Source organism: Perkinsus marinus (assembly GCF_000006405.1).
Source record: "Perkinsus marinus ATCC 50983 genomic scaffold scf_1104296973568, whole genome shotgun sequence".
NCBI classification, from domain to species: Eukaryota; Perkinsozoa; order Perkinsida; family Perkinsidae; genus Perkinsus; species Perkinsus marinus.
In genome coordinates this window covers 156,332-177,614 of record NW_003201384.1, presented here as the reverse complement: position 1 = coordinate 177,614, position 21,283 = coordinate 156,332, and the positions used below count along the sequence as shown (strand labels likewise).

Below are 21,283 nucleotides of genomic sequence, written 5' to 3'. Positions count from 1 at the left end.
CTCACTATTCGTTGCGGGGAACGGCTCGCAGCCCTCAAGCTGAAATGCCATTTTAGCTCGAGCATATCAGAAATACTCGTACTCAAAATCACAGTTATTCACTGGGGGATTGTGGGGATGTAATTACCGTAATGATAGTGATACTGACTATGACATACCTACAACCAAGGGGGTACGTATACTGAGACTTGTGTGCTTAACAAATGCTATTGGAGGCTAAAGATGTCATATCTGTGAGAGCAGAGACTGGCTGCAATGCAGTGTCCCTTCCTATTGGCACGCAAACGGCAATTGTAGTATCAAACACAAGCCCGTGTGTGTCACCATCACCATTGGTGGAGATATTAATAATATTGCAACAGCATACAATAGGGTTTTTAACGTAGTTTACAATGGGAGTTACTCAGCTTATATTCTGCCATTGCCATAACGACAAGCTGCCATCGGCACACCCTGTTACGAAGAGATTCGTGTTAACTACAACGGGAAAAGTGCAACATGCCGGGATCGAACCCGCGATCTCACCGATTGACTTCACAATACGGACATCTGCATTCCTTCTCTGCATAGCTGTCGTCCACCACACCAGTGGATTCAAAGTGGGCAGACTATACGCTCGTACACTACCGTTCATTTGCCCGACCAGTACTGAGGAAAAAATTTCCAATATTGACACTCATTTACCAATCTCGAAAATTCCAATAGCAGTGTTGGAAAATTTGCACATTGGTCAACCACATGTGTTGGTGACAATATGGAAATTCTTACCGGGAATTTCTTACCGGTTTCCTACCCGAATTCGTATATAAACTTCTATAATTAATGAGGAAACGTCTCAACTCAGCTGAGGAAAACGAACATATATTCCTCCAACACTTATCAAAAATATTGATAATTTCACATGCCCTAGTGATATGAAAAACACTAGCGAAAAAAGGCCGCGAATATCGCGTTTTTCACCGAGTTTTACGCCACTTCACGTAAAACGGGTGAAACTCCACTGTAAACCCCACCCCTGGAAAAATTCCCCATATAGACTTACACGCCGCTTGGCCGTTTATCACGACTCCATCAAGACAGGAATTACAGCAAGGCTTTCGTAATTTCTCACCATTGTTATTGTAGTGTAATGCACAGTCCATGCTGGCAGTTTCATTACCACTGAGAGAAAAATGTCGCGCGCCATGAAATTGTTACTAATGCTACTACTACTTTGGATCGAACACGAACAGTTTTCCGTCCAATGTTATGGCCACTACATGATTCTCGTATCTAAGAAATGGACCTATTCCGTATCTTACCAAGAGTAACCTAAGATACGCCCTCTACTACATTAACATATTCATAACTGGACTTTGAGTGTCGATCCTCCCCTGTATGGTGAGGTCCATTATACTAATACCAGTAATACCACACACACCGCCAATCCACATAGTTTGCTCTGCTATCTGAAGGAGATAACAACAACATCATCATTTATATATCATTGATGATATTCTTCGCTGTAGGATCATTACATGCCGCGTGTTAAGCGAAGTTGCTTCTGAAAGTTGATGGACCCCCGGTTCAAATCCCAGACTCGGTACTTTTTATACAAAAATGCTTTCTTGGTACAGTATGGCAATGTAACATATTTTTCAACATACGACTGATTCTTTCGCGGTGTTTTTCTAGTGTAAAGAAATAGTTCGTACGCACAAAATGCAATACATAGCCCCGCTTCGCTCGAGCAGTCCACAGTAACACCGTTACTATAATAATCGCCGCTCCCCCCCCACCAAGAATTTCCCTAGATTTCATCAGAGTTTCTATATTATCACCAACACACGTAGTTGATCATGTGCCCATTTTCCCACACTGGCTGAAGCCACTTCCATTATCGTCGTCGGTATTACCGTCATGCATTTAACTGGATATCCGATCTCTATCGTATGAGTATTCTGATAAGTCCCTTCTTTGGGTGTCCACAACCGTACCGTACCATCCCACGACGAAGTTACCAGTATCTATACATAGTAGCAGTCTACTAGGGTTAGTCACACAGTACTACTACCCCTTGCAGAACCCCTAAACTGTGTACAGCTTTACCATGGCCGACCAGATCAAATTGTGCACCGGTCGTTTTGTCAAATCTGAGTTGATAACGCTATCTCTAATACCACACCACGAGGAAATTACACTCTAACTCGACCGTCTTGGAGGCCACAGAACATAACTCCACCACCGGTCTCGTCACGGGCGGGTTCGAAGTAGACGGACATCACGGGCTGACCGTCTGTGTCGACGATAAGGTCCGGGGTCAATTCGATATGACCTGAATAAAGGGGGAATATGCATTAGTATAATTTTCGAAAACTTCATTGAAAATATCCATGTTGTTCCAATGAGATTGTCAGTCGTCCGATTCGGTCTCGTAATATTACTCATTGGGAATTTCGTGGAAATTTCGGGAAACTTTTGTATATTGTTAGTGAAAGTAGAATAAAATTCGGGTAAAATTCTTCTACCTGAATTCGTATATAAACCTCTATGGTTAGCTTTAAAAACTCTTCTGAGCTCAGCTGAGGAAGGCGAACATATATTTTCCTACTCCAACACTGTATAGGGAAATCAGTCTTACTTACCGGCTGGTGTAGGAACTGCTTTCCATGTTCGCAATTTACCATCGGAGCCACCTGTGGACCTGTTTTGTATCTTACCAAGGGGAAGCTGAGATACTACCAGTGAAAAGAGTATCTCCAATGAGGATAACATCATTGATCGATTTCCCATCAGAATGGGCATCAACGACTTCGTGTAATCTCTTCACATAGTGAAGGAACCTAAAGATATTTTTCGTGCCCAGGAGGACCTCCACGGATGAGGTACCTGCAATCGGCGCCGCGTGGGCAGTCTCCCGTCATGAACGCTCGACATGCCATAATACGGACATCCTCTTCACATAACGGGGGTGGCCCTGGAACCGGGGGTGGTGACACTCTGTGGTGACACGAAGATTATTACGGTCTTCTTCTTTGACGGGCCCACGATGGCCCTTGCCGTGTATTGAGCCTCTGAGAGGTCCTCGTCCTCGACCGTGAGCAGTACCACCCCGAGCTGAAGTGAAGTAGTTCGGAAGGGTGTGGTATTGTTGGTCTTGTTATTATTACGTCGATGCTTGATGTTGCCTCCACGAGGTCCGCCCATTAATTTATTAATACCAAATTTCCGTGAACAAACGTGTAATTATATGACCACACTGTCTATACTACCATTCCACATATACAGGAATTAGACACGTGTCTGCAATGCTACATCATACGTTTCCCAATATGGACAAGCAACATAAGCATTGCAATAAATCGATTATAAGGGCGAGCGCTAAATAAACTGAGCACGTACGGGGTGTATACGTAGTTTGTAAGGATCTTGGTCAGATCGTGTGTTAATGATGTTGATAGGATGGAATGACCAGGAGAGGACACATTTGGAATTTTACACGCATACACAGAAAGCAATTTTAAATTATTATTTCTATGTAAGCGTTGTCAGATTAGGAACATATCCCCTACTGTTATCAAATGCTGGGGAACGCAATTTTCCATCACTGGTTGGTATAGTGGAGTTTAACAACAACCCGTTTTACGTGAAATGGCGTAAAAAACGCGATATTCGCGGTGATATGCAGTAGTCGTGAAATATGTTTTTCATATCACTAGGGTGGTGAAACTCCATTATCAAGTAGGGTTATGTGGAATGATAATTTTAATTTCGATAATAAATATTTCTATATTGCATATATATTGAATATTCCCAAATTTAATTATTTTGTTCTTTACGTGCCTTAGCAACAAAACATGGCTCATTTCAACGGAAATTTTCCCAGAAAATTTGTGTATTTTTTCAGATTTTACCATTGTATTTTTTTTAACATATTTTTCACATCCCTTCTAGAGCTGTATGTTGCTCATTAGTTCGTCATCGTCGTCAAGACGATTCCCCGTTTCGGTGACTAGCAAAATCATAAACTCAGCTAAGGTAAGTGGCCTTGGGCTTTAGGAGTTGATAACAAGAGTGGAATCATCTTGTAGGAAGATTAATATGCAAATATAATGGAGTTTCACAACAACCCGTTTCACGTGAAGTGGCGTAAAACTCGGTGAAAAACGCGATATTCACACTATGCAGTAGTCGTGAAATGTGTTTTTCACTAGTGTTTTTCATATCACTAGGGTGAAACTCCAATATATAAATTCTATAAATATAAATCTATGAAAATAAGAACAATATATAATTCTATGGAGTTTCACAACAACCCGTGTTACGCGAAGTGGCGTAATACTTGGTGAAAAAACGCGATATTCACGCAGTAGTTGTGAAATGATTTTTTTACTAGTGTTTTATTCATATCACTAGGGTGAAACTGCAATGAAGATAAGAAAAATATATACAATTTATGAAGACTAAAATAATACGTAAATGTACTGGGAGAGAAATAATGGAGTTTCGCGCGTTTTTCGCAAAGTGAAATGTGTTTTTCACCATCACTAGGGTGAAACTGGAATATATTAGCATATGAAGATAAGAATCATTTATAAAAATTACCGATCAAAGTTAGTAAAATAACTAGGCTGTCCGTCACATAGTATTGTTTCCATCATTATCACATAATTGTGTCGGCGGAGCGAAGCGCAAAAAATGATTATTATTATTATTCATCACATTAGGAGGTCATTGGAATTTCACCCTAGTGATATGAAAAACACTAGTGAGAAATATATTTCACGATTACTACTGCATATCACCGCGAATATCGCGTTTTACACCGAGTTTTACGTCACTTCACGTAAAACGGGTTGTTGGTAAACTCCAATATTATATTTTTTAGGTTTTCGCCGGTGTAGAAATGAGGAATAGTATATGTATTATTACAACTCGTACATCGACTTCTACTGGTGCTCCTACAGATATCAAATCACCACTTGTGAATTTGAAAGTAAGTTGTTAAAGAATTTTTCTCCTTTCCTCAGCTGAGTCTGGAAGCTTACACAGGAATTCGGGTAGAAGTGTATAGAAAGCAATAAGAATTTCCTGACAATTTTTTGAGCATGTTTTGGACCTCATTTGTATCTTGTCCAGGTGGCACGTTTAGTATCTTTGGACGCCAGAAACGAGGTCGTCGTTGGTGGTGGTCGTAGTAAAATGAAATTGAGAGCGGTTGCCAGAGACTACTGGGTGAGGAGAATTCTCAACCACCTCGTCGGTCACGTCGTCGTAAAAGAAATTAGGAGGGTTTTGTTGCTGCTGCTCGTCGCCGTCGTCGGATCCTCATATGAAAGAAATTTTTGGGGCAGGCGTCAGAATCAATAATCAACAACTCATTTGGCCGTCTTGAATTTCTCGAGACCAGTAAATGGTATTTATAGTAAGGATGATAATATTATTTTATACAGCAGCAACAACAGCACTCTGCTGCTGCTGTTGCTGCTGCTGCTCTTCAACAGTATAGGAGTACGTTTGCGAACTCGGCAGCTACGCGAAATGAAAGGCAGAGTCTTGGTATATGCAGTAGAAAGAAATTTACATGTATAGTATATTGGAGTTTCACAACCCGTTTTACGTAAAGTGGTGTAAAACTCGGTGAAAAACGTGATAATAGCGCTACGCAATGGTCGTGAAATATATTTTCGCTAGTGTTTTCCATATCGCGGGTGAAACGCCGTTGGAGTTTCACCCTAGTGATATGAAATTTCACTTGGCGAAAAACGCATGTGAGCAGTGAATTTCGTGTAAAACGGGTGAAACTTCATCATTATTAATATGTGATGGAGTTTCACCACCCTAGTAATATGAAAAACACATTTCACGACTACTGCATATCACCGCGAATGTCGCGTTTTCACCGAGTTTTACGCCGCTTCACGTAAAACGGGTTGCTGTTAAACTGCACTATTCGATATGAAAGTGTGAAAATTTTCATATTTTTTTCGTAATTTTTTCCGCTCAAAAAGGAAAATATTTTTTTCTCCTCAGAAACTATCTAAAGGGGGGCTGTCAGTGTATGCAGCGTTATCAGCATTGCCAGGATATTTGGTATCATGTGGTCTCCTTACTGGTGCTATTGGGAGTGTAGTATTGAACTCAACAGGAGTGTTCATGGGCACTCTGCTGTGCGCGGCGTCGTCTCAAGCGGTTAATCAAATAATGGAGAAGGAAAGAGATGGAAATATGACGCGTAGGAGCATTGGGGTTGGATTCGAAATATGATGATGGCGACAATATCAGATGCTCTACTTACTTCATGTGATGGTTTTTGGAAGGGATTTTTATTATCATAGGGTTATACATTTAGCGACTTTAGTTAATTCGTAAGAGAGTTTTTCTAAGTGATTTTTACCATCATAGATTTATACATTTAGCGACTTTAGTAACTTCGTACGAGAGTTTTTGTAAGTGATTTTTATTATCATGGATTTATACATTTAGCGATTCTATTCACTTCGTAAGAGAGTTTTTGTAAGTGATTTTTATTATCATAGATTTATACATTTAGCGATTCTATTCACTTCATACGATAGTGATTTTTTTGTAAGTGATTTTTATCATCATAGATTTATATATTGGAGTTTAAGTGTTCTACGCAGTGGGATTTGTAGCAGATTCTGGAATTTTGAAAATTCTTTCCGGAAACTTTTATTTTTTTGAAATTTTTCCTCCTGTATTTTCATCTCGGTTACTCAGCAAATTGTTATGATAGTTGTATGAAATAATGAGTTCTGTATTTTATAACTTTATTTTTATTGGAATTTCATAACCCGTTTTATGTGGAGTGGTGAAAAAAAAACAACATTTGCGGTGATATGCAGTAGTCGTGATATATATTTTCTTACCTCCTATGTTATTGTTGTGATCGTCAGGAACTAAGTCTCGTCCACTACCAACTGGTCGGATAACGACGTTTGAGGCCGGTGTATTCGCCGCTCTTACATGTGGTGTTGGGAACGGAATACTCTATAGTGTTGGCGGTAGGAGTAGGAAGAGGTGGTGTTGGAATTTTGATCATTGAGAAATTGAAATGAATATGAAGTCTCACCCTAGTGATATGAAAAACACTAGCGAAACACATTTCACAACTATTGCAGGGCGCGAATAACGCGTTTTTCACGGAGTTTGACGCCACTTCACGTAAAACGGGTGAAACTCCAATGAAGTCTCACCCTAGTGATATGAAAAATATATTGCACGGTCACTTCATATCGCCGCGAATATCGCGTTTTTCACCGAGTTTTACGCTACTTCACGTAAAACGGGTTGTTGTGAAACTTGAATATAGGTGAGCTTTTTGTTATATTATCATTGAAATAATAAACGTATGTTAGTATTCATTGAAGTGATTCATTTGCTCAATCATCGAGTGAATGGGTCGAAGTTTGTAATGGTCGCGGGTTCGATCCCTGGCGAGGGCATTTTTCGAGAATTTTTTGCTGGTTCAAAGTCATGGCGTTTACAGGGGCTATATAGGGTGGGCTAAGGCGAGTTTATATTTTTCAGCAAGTTAGATGAATTACGCTTTTCCGAATTGTATGTGTCTCGAGAGCTCAACTGGTGTAGTAGTAGAGGAATAGTCTGAACGAACTAACACATAGAAAATGAAGTGAAGGTATATGCTTCGCTCGCTTAGAAATTTACGGTATGAACTGGTGATCATTTATTGGCATAAAAAAATTATAAATTAGCAACTGCGAACAGGGGAGCATAGTAGTAGTTGTTGGTCTTCTGTAGAAAATCGGCGAAAATTTGCCGAACTTTCGCGCTAGTTGGCGCTGTAGTAGTAATATATAATTTCCGAGGATTTTACGATGCATAATTTCCAACACTTGTTTTAGGCGCGGTCCCGGTGATAGTGGCATTGTCGACAGCGGCGCTTTATACGATGGTATATACTCCCATGAAAACTAAGTCGCCATATAATACGCATATTGGTAGGAAATGGAGAAGGAGTGGTATAAATGGTAGGATTTTCTTAGGCTCTATAGCGGGGTCTTTGCCAGTCCTGATTGGATTCTCGGTGGCTGGCGTACCGCTATTTGCTGACTTCGCACCGTGGATGCTATTCATGGTAATAGGGAATATTGCTCTGCTACTGCTGTTGCTGTTGACGGTAGTGATGGTTTGTTGGAAGAATATAATAGTGAGATGATAGTTAGGTGGAGTTATAACTTTTTACGAGATTATGATAATTATAGAGAAAAAATTGCAAGAAACATTTTTTATTACTTTTAACATAACAATAGGTTTCGCGAGATGAATTTTTCTATTGCGAAAATAGAAGATTCGCTGCAGAGGAGACCTGGAAACACAAAAGCGTCACATCATCTCGAATTGGGTAGACTAAAGTTGATTTTCGTGGTTTCCATGCGCGTCAGCTGTAGCACCGGAATCATGACCTCTAGAACTCAACGATATAAAGGTTAAGTGGAAATACAAACTTGTACCATGAGCTTAGTAGTATGGAGTGCTAGAGGGATAGCTCAATAGCATCAGCTTTGTGTACTATCACAGGAGATCTCCTAAATAAGGACAAGCCCTCACATGCGGCGCCCGTGCCACATTGGAGAGTTGAAGTAGTTGATTTTTTCGTTTTCACGTTTAGTTACAAACGTTATGGCAATTCCCTCACTTCTACGCGTTAGCGTGGTTATATAGATCCGACTACTCAGCTGCGGGGTACAAGATGTTCCCACTGGATGATGATACTGGTCGTAAAACAGCAGCTATGTGTAACGAGGGGAAAATGCGTAGTAGAAATGTTATTTTTTTTCTCGGGAAAATTCTGGAAATTGGACAGTGTGGGAATATATGCGCATGGTCAACTACATGTGTTGCTAGGAATATGGAAATTTTGAGGAAATTTTTGTATACTTCTTCCCAAATTGATCAGAAGCTCAGTTGAGGAAACTAAACATACATTCCTACACTGAAAATTGATCATGTAATGTTATCAACTCATTGCATACTAAAGCGATATGTTTGAATTTGTTTGTAGTGGTGAAAGAGAAATTAACATTACCATTTTTTGCCAAGTGGGATTGAGCTCGTCGTTCTTTGCTAATGAGAGTGTTCTCTCTCCTAATCTGGTCGATTCCCGACGGAGCTCTTTACGAAATTGGGGAATTTATATATTTACTTTTGTTATTTTTCATCTGTTCATCAGGTTGGCCGTATATGGTAGGGTTAGCTGTACTACCAGTGGTGGCTTCGGGGCTGGGTGTGACTAGTTGGATGTTTGCATTCTCGGCGATGGTAGTAACGGCTGAGGGTGGAGACGTAGTGTTGGAATATCTCTGTTGTTGCGTCTAGTTATGTGAAATCCAGAATCGTAAATTCCGAGAATTTATTATGAAATATTCGATGATGTTATTATTATTATTTATATTTTATTGGAAAATACTTTTTAGTGCCGAATTTTATTTTGAAATTATATAATTTCATACCACGCGGAGATGGGTTTGTCAAAAATATGGAGCTGATGCAAGTCATCGATATAGGTCTCGAGGGCTTAGCTGAAGTGGTAGTTGATAAATGAGCTCATAGAGAACTCGACAGTATATGTTTCGCTCGCCCCGAAATGGTTTAGGTGGTTTTTGTTATTTCGAAGCGAACGGAGCACATACCACAACAACAGGCAGTTTTGCGTTGTGCATGCGTGCAGACTTAGAAGGGAACCACGTGGATCAAACGACTTCTCTGTGTGCCGAGGTTTGCGCAGGAATTCAAAAACACGATTATGCGAATAGCTCAAAGATATGTACGAAAACCTTTTTGACGGAGAAATGCCCAACGTGGGGATCGAACCGGGATGATCGAGTGATGATAGAATCAATAGACGCGCGCTCCACCACTCGGTCACGAAGACCTAGTACTGAGGCGTACTGTTTGCATTTGTATTGCTTGTAGTAGGTGCCGAATTGGGTGTATTACCGATACGGGTTTGCGAAGTTTAGTAAAAATCCGACCGCGGCATCAGCTCGACGTTACTTCCTCCACTCGGTGTGGTATCTTGGGGCTATGATGGGCTTATTTGTGTTGCATGCACAAAGTAATTATTCGTAGTGCGTTGTTGGAGAGGGTATCTTTGGAGTGTGCATGCGTGCTAGGTCCACACTGTAAGGATGCAGAGGAGGTTGCTCGTCGGGGGTCATGGTTCTCGGAAGAGATGGACTTTGCGGATTGGCGAACTGAATTTAGGGCGGCGGTGGAGAGGAAATGGTGCATTCACGATTGGTTGAAATTCGACCCTACGGTAAGGGGTCGGCGTTGAGGAAATGCAAGATTGCAAGATTTGGTATTTTTGTAATGTTTGTATTATGCGGATTCCTCATATACGAATCGTATGTGATGTGGTGGGGGCAAGGCTGCGTGTGATTTTAGTTGGCACTCTTGGTGTGGTAGAAATGGGTGGGAAATGTGGTATGGTGAAAATCGATCAGATTTTCAGCGTGTGCCCAGATGAATAAAATTTAAATTCAATGTTCAATTCATATTACACGGTCAAAAGAATAATCGTGCACAAGATTACGCGCGCCCTAATATTACGAGCAGCTAATGACGGTTGTATCGTCGTCACTTGAGTGTATCACCGAGAAAAGTTCTTTGAAGACGCCCGGGAGCCTAAAACTCGGAATACTCTGTATATACAAAGTCTGTATTCCAATGTGTTGCATTGGTGACAACAGATTCGATGTGTACAGCTCGTATATTGCGTATACGTCAAAGCTAATGTTGAAAATGTGGGAATTTGTATTTCAGTGATAAATTCCGCGACTCCGGTATTGGTCGTATTGTAGGTTGCTCGAGAGCTGTGTCCACCACGACCGGCATCGTTATGAGATGGGAAGGTATATTTTGTTCCATGGTGTTGGTGATCGGTTTCGTATGTTGCATTGAAGATGAGGTTCGAATCATCATGAACTCAACGTTTAGGACAATGTTTTGGAATAGTGATGTGTTGGGTTCTAGGGTGATACCACTCCTTCTGGAATTGGTCTGATTTTGTTAGATGGTGCAGTATGAGTCGTGCATGGGTGTTGTATCAGAGATTACGCCAATATGACAGGTGGGAGTTTGATCGACGTGTTGGCCCCAGTAGCCAGCAAGAGACCGTCCAAGAGGGCGTTGATGGTGGCATCGGAATGGCTGCTGAAATTATGCAGTTTGCCAGAGGCGACTCGCAATTCTCTGCCGATCGTGGTGGACGTTTTTGATCTGCTCTCACGAAATCGGACGGTGTCGGCTCGCCTGGCGGATGTTGTGGGACACTGGGTGACGAGGGAATGCGCACAGCGAAGATTTCCGAGTAGAGTATCTTTGGATTTGCTGGTGGCCTATGCGGGAGTAGATCGAAGACATGAAGTTTTACTCAATTTTTTAGCGGAAAATCTTTGTAGTGAGTTTGCATTGGAAGGATTTGGCGAAATTGAGGTATGTTCGTTGGCGGCGGCGTTTGCTCGATTGGAATATATGCATGAGGCTTGTTTAATTTGCATTTTACGGTTTGTAAATAATAGAGTGTTTGGGCTTAGCTGGAGGACATATGCTGTACTCTTACACGCGTTCGCTACGTTACGGTATCGGCCAGCAGAGGAAAATCCATTGAGATGGGGAGGCCGATTGAGCTGGTTACAGGCTCGGGATTATTCGACGATTTTATGGGCGTGTGGTAGTTTGCAGTGGAAAGTGGATGAGCGAATACGAAGGAGGTGTTTGAAGGACCTGAGTTCGGATAATCGGAATATTTCACCCATCGACGTTTATAGTATTTTGACGTCTTACGCGTATGATATAAATATGGTGGATTTGGCAACGGTGATAGATATTGCTGTGGGGAAAAGATACACGCCGTCGGCTATGCTGAGTCGGCAGCTCGCGGCTTCGATTCTGGCGAATACGGGTGTGATTATGATGTTGAAATTGGATGCACTTAGAGTTGTGTGTAGTGTATTGACGACGTATGAGTGTGACAAGAAGGAAAGTATTAGTAGTGGTGCTGAGGGCGAGGTTCGTAATACGTTGGATCGGCTTGGCGGCATTGGGAGCATTGAAACTGCTAAGGATGCTATGTGGTATTCTGTGGACATCGTTGTGAATTGTGATAGTGTCATGATGAAATAAAGATGATGTTTCTGAAGAAGTAGGTATTGTTGTTGTATTGTTTTCTGATGGAAAAATGATAACACGTAGAAATACATACACAGCACATCTTATTGTTGTCATAACATATCACAACAATGGTACGATGTCACATCATAGCAGTATGTGACACATCGTTGATGTGTCACATACATAGCAATGTTACGTACGTAACGAATACGGCAGGAGTGTATCTCTATGATGAAGACTCTAGCGGTGGTGAGCCTATTGGCATTACATAGGACTGTGCTTGTGAGTCACAAGATGTGAAGGAGTTGGCTATCAGAAGAGCATCGACAGGATGCCTATATTTGCATGCTAGAGTCGAGCAATACATCGACCGCTACGAGGTGACTGAGGAGAAATCTCGCTGATTCCCAAGGGTATGCCATAGTTTGCTTCTACTTAGTATTCTAACTCGCCACTCGAGTCAATCATCAACGCCGGCGGTGCTCTCCTCGATAGCAGTGTCGATCAGCCATTGCTTCGACTGCCAACTGTTAGTCACGCCTTGTTTGTACTGAGCCCTTATCCTTGAGCAATTGCCGGTGAGTTTGAGATTATGTCTACCTTGTCAGTTTGTATGGCTATGCAGACAGCATCGGATATCATGATATAATGGCATGGATTTCGATGGTAGGAATCCTTTCCCCCCCTGGAACACGTCAACAGCTCTACTATTTGAGAGTAACGAACCAGTGAGACATACTCAGGGTGTTCGCATGTGCAACATTGAAGATATTGTGCTTGGTTGAAGGAACTACAACGACCTTGTGAACTTGAATGAACATGACATAGAGTATACTACACCTTTTCAATCTCAAATTTAGCAAGTGAAAGAACGAACTCGATAAATGAAATTTGATTTTCGAGAAGAGCTTCCCACGGAATGAAAGTTCAGATTCAGAATGAAAGCTCGATTTTTGTAGACCCATCGAGAGTGAAAGTTCAAATTGGCAAACGAAATTCATGAATTCGGGAACGCAATTTCAAATTCGTTGAGCACAAGACGAATTCCAACCAATGAAAGCTCACTTTCACCGCATCTCGATATGCGCTATTCGCACTCCACAAGTTGTAGGAGTTGGACGAGCTAAAGTGTGGATGACTGCGTCAAACCACTGCAGACTCCGTTGACGATACCAACGGTTATCAACTTGATATCTCATCGCTGTGTAGCCATGTATGCTCATGTTCGTGCTCAAGCTATATGAGGAGATACGTAGATAGTAAACTTCATGGAGTAAAAACCTATAATCGATTTGGGGTTTCCACTACTATCCAAACCACCAGATCCACTGCAACAGTACTTCTATACTTCCCATCGTCGAAAACGTAAATTTACAGTCTTTCAACTCCATACTGAGGATACCTGACGAAATCTTCACGGTTTCTGTCGAGCATCGTTACTTACGACTTGTTAGGGCCTAACTCCAAGCGCTCGGGCGTTGGAGGTGCGATCGCCTAACGGTGAGGCAATCGCACCTCCAACTTCGAGCACTTGGCGTATAAGCACTGCTGTTCTTCCGGTGGATTGCTCAAATCGGATGCGGATCCATGCATATAACACCTCTAGTGTTCTTATCACTCTTTTATGATGCAAAGCTTATCTCACTTTCAGGGCGTTGCTGACAGCAACTTGCTGTCCATCAATGGACCAGGAGTTTGATAGGAGTCCGCGTAGAATCCGGGACTGCGCCGTATAGCCTCGTCTACCTGAACGAGGACAATCATGACGGGCACACCTCTGGGTTGTAGCGCTCATAGACAAATGCCGGGTCTACTTCGGAGCTCTTCTTAACTTTTCGACTTCTCGGCTTTTTGAGGAACTTCTCGACCTGAACATCGCAACGATTCGAGGCGTGTGCCAAACCGATGTGTATATACATCAGTATATGGTCGGCAGTGATATGGAACTCGATTCTGGTATACATCTCTCACGTCGTAACTGCCATAGGCGTGTCGCTGAGATCACCTCTCGCCCCGAATCTGATGGGAAATTAACATGTTAATGCTAACATCTTCGGGCAGAAAAATCACCTGCCTCTCGTTCCCTCTGTTATACTTGTAAATTAGCTCGGTACCGCCGAGTCGGCAGTTATCGAGATCACCAAACCTTTTCGGAGCGCAACGTTTTAGTCCTCCAGTGGCTGCTTGTCAGGATTCGCCCGCCTGGGAGGAGCAAAACAGGTGGACTCGATGGTTTTAGTGTGGAAACTTATTGAAAAAAACCAACGGTAGAGTTCCGCCTGTGAGCGACACAGTCGCATGTCCGATAGTGATGATAGTCAGCCGAAATGCACGAGTCGTTGGGTCTGTCACCCCTTCTGTCTTGCCAGTACTGTCAGTACTGGCAGGACCGTCTCCAAGTACCGTCTCGAAGACCGTCCCAGTACTGTGCAGACTGTCAGTACTGTACTGAAACCGACTCCAGCGGGTTCGTCGATCCATAACACGTTGTGAGCTTGGTTCCCAGCCCACTTTGATGAGGATGAACATTTGAATAAAGCGAAGAAGATCGAGAGCAATGGTCGAGCTTCGTAATCATTCGGGACCGTCGTGCCTGAGCTCGCATTCGAATTACACGGTCCCTTGGTGATGAGAAAAGAGAGCAACCCACTGAGGCCCGCCTCTTCTTGCATCCATGTGGCTGCGGGATCGCCCTCCTGGGAGAAATAAAACGCTATCAAGATGTGGAGCTACCCAAATGTACGGTGATACGACTCAGACCGAGATGAGAAACTTGCTCAGAGAAAGCCAGCGGCTTACTCCGTTATAGGCTTTCTGCAAGCTTACCTCACCCCTTCGTCGACTTCAGTGAAACCGTGCTTCTGAAAATCGTCACGGACGCATAGCTGCGAAGCTAGGGCACCTATTTGCAGATTTCGAGAACCCGGTCGCAGTAGTTCTTGCTACGACTCGTGGGAGGAAGCAAACCCAAGTAGGGCCGTCACTTGCCGAGGTACTCAGTAGCTGTCGCCTCTCCCCGGAAAGAGAGCGCGGGAAGCACATTCACTTGCAGAGCGATTTAATCGTGATAAAATGCGAAGCAAATGACAAAGATTTAGAAAATGATAGCGTCTGACAGACTCAGTCCGTTCATTGCTTGTCTCAAGAGAACGTCGAGCGAGTTAATATCAATATACTGAATCCAATATCTCAAGAAAGGCTTCCCCATTGGATCACCTTTCTTGGGATCCCAGGCGAATGAACGGGATGTCCACTACTAGTGAGCCACTGGAGCTTGGTTGTCTTCGAAAATGAGAAGACCTCGCCTGCTGATACCGAAGGAAAGTGGGCTCGGTGGCTTCATTGGGCGAAGAGCATAGGCTATGCGATTTAAATGGCGGGAGAAATCAGCTAGCGGATCTGTCGAAGGAAGCGCACTGGAAGCGTGGCGGAGTGAAAGCTAGAGGAGGTGGTAGGAAATCTGGAAGTAGGTTGCCACATATCGCTGGAAAAGGTCCAGCCACATGTGGACTCGGGACATCGTTCGGAGTTCTGAGAGTAGGTCGGAACAAAGCAACGTTTCCGAACGAACCAGTGCACGATGATATGTTTCAGTGAATGAGGTTTGGGAAGCTCGTGGTATTGAGCTATATCAGGATACTTCATCATTAGGCCAGGTGCCACTGATTGTTTCAATCACAGTTGAAACCAACAGAGAATTCGCAACAGTATGGAGTATGATCCGGATCGAGAGCACAGCTGAGAGTAACCAGTTGCATAGGCGATCGCGTCCTAGGCCACTGTTTGCACCATTCTACACTGCGCAATCTACGTGGAGGGTAGTATAGCATCTCTTACTGTCGTGAAAGTCGTGGAAATCCGAGGTGGTCTAGGAAATGTCCTCCATATCTGAACGCAACAACACCCGCAGTATTCGAGGGAAAGAAAGCGGACCATATTGCTCTTGCTCAATCCAATAACCGGCCACTCAATGATCATAGAAAGGTGATGAGCCCAGCTAAAGCTTCCCTCTTGAGCGCTCCTCGAGCTCCAATGAGGGTTGCAAGAGCGTGCTCGTTCAAAAGTTGGATAGCGGCGCTATCTGATAGCGGCTATCATAGCGCACAGCAACGCGCAGACCTGCATACAGATGAGCGATGAGAAGCAGGATTATGTGCACGACATAAACGCGATATTGGGCAAAGATATGGTAAAATGAAACTAAGTGATAAACAGATGGGTGTTGTAGTGAAAGCCACCCAGAAGCCTCGAATTGTTCAAAACATGTGTACGGTGCGTGGGGCATCACCATCGGAGCAGGGAGACAATCTCTCCGACGTCGCCACGCTGGCTAGGCATAGAATCATGATGCTGCGTAAATTCACACTATATTGACATCCTGCAGATTGCCCGAGATCACATGCTTGGTGTAATCTTCTAGCTTACGAGAATCGTCGCGAAATCGGTACGCAACCAAATAGTGCCAACCACCCTCCACCCTCTTTATGAGGATTTGTTGTAAGGTGTAAAACTCAGAATTGGGTACATTGGAGGAGCATTTGTGAGTACATATTAGGTTCAACCCGTCGCTGTGCGCTGTACCAGTTAGATCATCCCACGAGCTCGAAGTGCTCACGTTATTAGGGAGAGTACCATAGTCAATAGTTGCAACTTTGACACTCACTTCAACAGGCTCTGGACCGAAGATGGTCTTAGTTTGGGCTGGATTCCACCAGAAGTCTCTGGTTTCATCACCGACACTCAGGTGAGCCCAACCTGTCGTTCCCACTAGGACATCATGGTTTACGGTGCCAGGCACGTTGGACAGATTGAGGTTCATATGCAAGCTGCCATAATACCCATGCCTGTTGGTGTTGAGTATGATCCCGGCAACATCTCTATGAACTCCATCGATTGTGTACCCCTTCATGTTGTAAATGCAGGAAGGCGCTAGCATTTGGGTAATGCTGCTTCCCTCCCCTGGACCAGGACCTCCATGACAACCCGGTGGATAGTCAGCAGTAATCTGGAAAGGGATATCAGATTGTCCTAGGGATGCTTCCATCACAGCAGCAAGCAAGAAGGAGCCGTAAGTGAGAGGCATCATGAATGAGATTTAACTTGAAGTTTGTTGATGGGAATCCAACGATTGTGACGCAGTCGAACGGATACACGTTCCTCTTCACGTCAACGGCACGCCCGCGGCATTATTACCACTACAGAGTTTGGGCGTACGACTGACATAGCGAAGATATGTCAATGCAGAGCATCTCAGCGGTGTTGCTCGAGAAAGGAGACAATTCCCGAGCAGTAATGAAAATTCCGTAACTCACCGTGTGCTCGGTTCATGTTTCAACACATTGTGCTGAACACAGGGATTTCATTATAAACCTTCTTGTATACGGGTGAACCGCACAACTATACTTACTGGAAAGCGAGTACAGACACCATCTGAGTAGAATCGAGGTGATAGAGCGACCACGGCTCTGATCAGGGAATCCGATTCAGGGTGGTAGTCTGCCGGTTTCACAAAGAGAAAATCTCACTCCATCACCCATAAGTTGCGCGCTGGAGTGTCACTCCAGCGCGCAATTTGTGGGTGATGGCCCGCACTGGCCTACCGGGGCCGAGTGTCCGCACAATCCGGGTCGAGTGTCCGCACCCTCCGGACGGCGTGCTGAAAGCCTTGGAGTAGGTGGGCCTCCGGCCCGCCGTCACCCAAAGATCCTTCAGTCATCCACGTAGCATCCCACCGATGCCGATAAGAGCCACTGGTCCGAACTACTAGACGCGCGCGCGGTTTTCGTGCACATTGCACCATCTACCATCGGCGAATCTCAGCACAATCTGTCTCCTAAGGCGTGCGAATCCGTTTCTGATGTAGGGATAGTAACCTACTAGTAATGGAACTCAATACACGACAAGTGAGCAGAGATAACCTTGTACGAAAGCGGACGTACAATAGAGTAGAACGTATCGGAATACGTTACGTTACAACTGTAATTACGAACTACGTATGAGCTACTACTAGCTCTAGCTTCGCAGCACCTTAGCACGCAGGGACAATTGTGTTCGGACCGAAAATTGGAGGACAAGGAAACAATACGGCACAATGGTCGAGCCACTGGCACAACACTGAGTCATTTGAAACCGTCTCTGTCTCCGACAGATTCGAAGTCATAAGAACAAGTCCAGTTCGGCTTTGATCCCCCCCTTTGATTCAAGCCTTCAGAAGCAGCATCTTTCCATTTCGTCCAAGCCAACTACTATTGCTATAAGGCCTACATCACTTGCGTTGCTAGTGCTTTGAACATTTGCCACACTGTGGTGGACGAAACTGCCGTCACTGACGACCCGTTGAGGAAGGCCATCTCTGTGGGGCTGTAAACCCGAATTGTCGGTATCAGCCCTTATTCCAGGTAGCTTGAAATTGGGAACTCGCGCGATGTGGTCCATCTTCTCTCGTCCGACGACGCCAAAGGGGGTTGTCCATGATGATCCTGGAAATGGTTAACCGGAAAGAGTTTCCCGCGAATCCGGATAACGGTGAGGGCGCGCCTACGGCACGCACTACCGGATTATCGCCCTGCTGCGACAGATGAGTTGTATCTCGTGGCTGGTTTAGCGAGTAAGATCCCTGAGGTTCTGAACCCCCTAAGGTTGCTCGTGTGTCAAAGGTTCTATCCCTGGTACTGGTCAATTTGCAATCGAGGTGGTTTTTGATGAGTGAATATGTATATCATATACAGTATATGTTAGTCCAACTCGGGAGCTGTAAATTTAGGGACGCGGTTGAGGCGTTGACCAGCTTGGGCCAGTTGGGTCAGCTAACTTAGCTCATTCGCTTCCTTAGTAATCCTCCCGGGTCCAGGAATCCAAATACAATACTATCCAGGGATTCAGTATAAGCGTTTCATTGGTTCCTGTTGCCTCACGCGTTGTTGTTAATCTTTGTCAGTGCCACAAAATGGTGCAACCTGTCGAGACAGAAGTGACAGCAATCTGGCTGTCCAGGAGCCTCTGGAGCCGGCTCCACCCTGGAATTTTTCTTCCATTTATCCTGTCAAATTCCTCGGTCGGTGATACGCATATACCTTTCTCATCTATGACTAACTTGGTTGACGAAAGAACTAGCATTTCGCTATCGCTTATGAAATTTTCCATATTATTTAGAACCTAAATTCCAGACTGATTAGTTTGAAGAGTCGGTCTGGGTGTGATGTCTATCGTTTGCTTTTGTTCGTTGTTGTGTCTTCTGCTTCGTCCCCCTTCTTATGTTCGAGGTAAATGCCCGCATACGCGCAATCAGTGCCCTTTTGCTGAAGTATATTCGCAAGCGTCCTTGGCCGCCGAAGAGGCATGAAAGGATACGGTGATCGGGAAAGAGTTGCTTCCGACTAAGAAGCAAAGGTCATGATTGTCGAGCCCTCTCTATAATCTAGAGTGGATTAAGAGGCCCTAACCGATTAGGCCATTTTTTATATCATTCCTTCATCTACTTTTTGCCCGAGTATTTGAACTGCTGCGTTGGGTTTGATTCACGCCAGGGCCTCTTGGCAGATTAGTCAGTTTATGCCTTCTCGAAAGCATCCAGCTGGAGGTCGGCGCAGAGGCCGTGACCGCTACCGGCTAAGTCGAGCGAGGACAGTGACTGTCCGACAGTCCAAGTGAAGTCGTCCGATCCCCTAACTGAACCTTCAGTTACAGGCGATGCGACTTCTAGAACTCATTCTTGAGTCACAAATGCGAATGAGATCTTTGATATAACTCTTAATGAATGCATATCCTCTGTTGACAAAACCGGATTTTCAGCCCTATCTCAATGGTATAATGATATGACTTTCTCAGAACGCTATGAGAGGCTCCAAATAGTAGTCGCCAAAGCTCTCCGCTCACGAGCGGAAGCTTGATTCAACAGAGGCGACGTCCATAGCTTTCTTCGAGAATATCAGTCTGCTACAAGATCAGACTCCGATCATCAGAGCAGAGTCAAGCAGCTCCAAAGTGGGTCTCCTTGGGAATAGAGCGTGGGGCCGAGCAGTTAGCGGTGACATTCGCCCGCATTCAGCCTGAATGATTCAGGAATCTGCCGGCCCAGGTCGGGTGGAGACTCTCCTCGAATCAGCTTCGTCCATCTCTCCCCTTCGTGGCAGGCTCTTGGAAGTATTATCTTGAGTTAATGGCCTGGTGAAGGACTCGAAGACCACGCCTTTGCGAGTTTGGCCATGCATGGTACGCCTCTAGGGATAACGGTATCCGTCGCCGGGGAGCCGCGGGTATGGGCTGTGTCCACTGAAGTTCAGTGACTGAACTGCCTCTGCATCCAGGGAAACCTGAGGTGATACGCTGGAGAGGTTCCTCTGTACATGACTTCCCTCCCCGTCCTCAGATCGATGACGACGAGATAGCCCGACCGATCACACACCGATCATTCGAGGTTAGAATTTGCAATTACCCATAGCGCTCTGGAGCTTGCGCCTGGCTGGCTCGTAAGGTGCCGGCCGAACAAATCCGTGTGGCGGGTTACTGGTACTCTCGTGCATGGGAACACTACGGGTTACCCGAAATCAAGATTCGACGAAGGCAGAACTGATCCCAAGGAGACCAGAAACCCGGACTATCAGCAAGTGAAGACTATCATCCAAGGACGAACTGATTCAAGGGAGACTCCCTTAGGGAGTCCGTTAACTGTTAGGCAACGACTCAAGCCCAGTGATCGTAGGAACACCTGCCCTGTTCATGCAGTTGTCATGCAGTCTGACTGACACTTCAGATATTTACTGATAGTTTCAAATTACCCCTTGGTGGATTCTGATGTTATCGTTCGAACTGTGTGTTGTGAGACCGAGATGGTTCCACGGTGGAACTTCCACCCATGAACCTGTCTCGTTCCTTTTTCTAAGTCTTGTCCCAAGTTGGTTGGGGGGCATTAACATATGTCGGGAAACATGGGCCAGACTCCGTGACATAGTTAGCGTAGCCAAACATGATCTGTGGACCTATGGCCCAAGGTGAGACCCAGAGAGGGTTTGGGCTTCGGGTTCACAGTGTTTGGTCCTCCCCCACACTCCCAGCCAACTATCCGGTAGACGGACAGATGTTACTCGAATCAAGAAAACGAGTCTTGAACCTTGCCCAAAAATTCTCCCATGTGGTCTAGCGGTGA

At 44.5% G+C, this 21,283-nt stretch overlaps 2 protein-coding genes across 3 annotated transcripts; one reads left to right on the top strand and one right to left on the bottom strand.

The window, feature by feature from the left end:
- Window positions 1–623: 623 nt before the first annotated feature.
- On the bottom strand, window positions 624–3,186 carry Pmar_PMAR012925 (conserved hypothetical protein; the record flags this gene model as incomplete). Its single annotated transcript, XM_002766149.1, has 10 exons — window positions 624–648; window positions 1,213–1,272; window positions 1,333–1,448; window positions 1,896–2,006; window positions 2,054–2,132; window positions 2,179–2,314; window positions 2,722–2,822; window positions 2,869–2,956; window positions 3,004–3,096; window positions 3,150–3,186. The coding sequence occupies 10 exons, from the start codon at window positions 3,184–3,186 to the stop codon at window positions 624–626; spliced, it is 846 nt and encodes a 281-aa protein (XP_002766195.1).
- Window positions 3,187–3,939: 753 nt separating this feature from the next.
- Pmar_PMAR012924 (conserved hypothetical protein) lies at window positions 3,940–10,886 on the top strand (the record flags this gene model as incomplete). 2 transcript variants are annotated; one of them, XM_002766147.1, is made up of 11 exons in its annotated part: window positions 3,940–4,017; window positions 4,868–4,975; window positions 5,119–5,214; window positions 6,013–6,214; window positions 6,897–7,004; window positions 7,866–7,961; window positions 8,007–8,098; window positions 8,633–8,759; window positions 9,194–9,282; window positions 9,940–10,078; window positions 10,137–10,886. In XM_002766147.1, 11 exons carry the CDS (start codon window positions 3,940–3,942, stop codon window positions 10,298–10,300), a joined length of 1,299 nt encoding a protein of 432 aa, XP_002766193.1. In that variant the 3' UTR covers window positions 10,301–10,886. The 2 variants fall into 2 exon arrangements, with proteins under 2 accessions (XP_002766193.1, XP_002766194.1); XM_002766148.1 differs by lacking the exons at window positions 9,940–10,078; window positions 10,137–10,886 and having other exon boundaries at window positions 9,194–9,509.
- Between the last annotated feature and the right edge of the window lie 10,397 nt (window positions 10,887–21,283).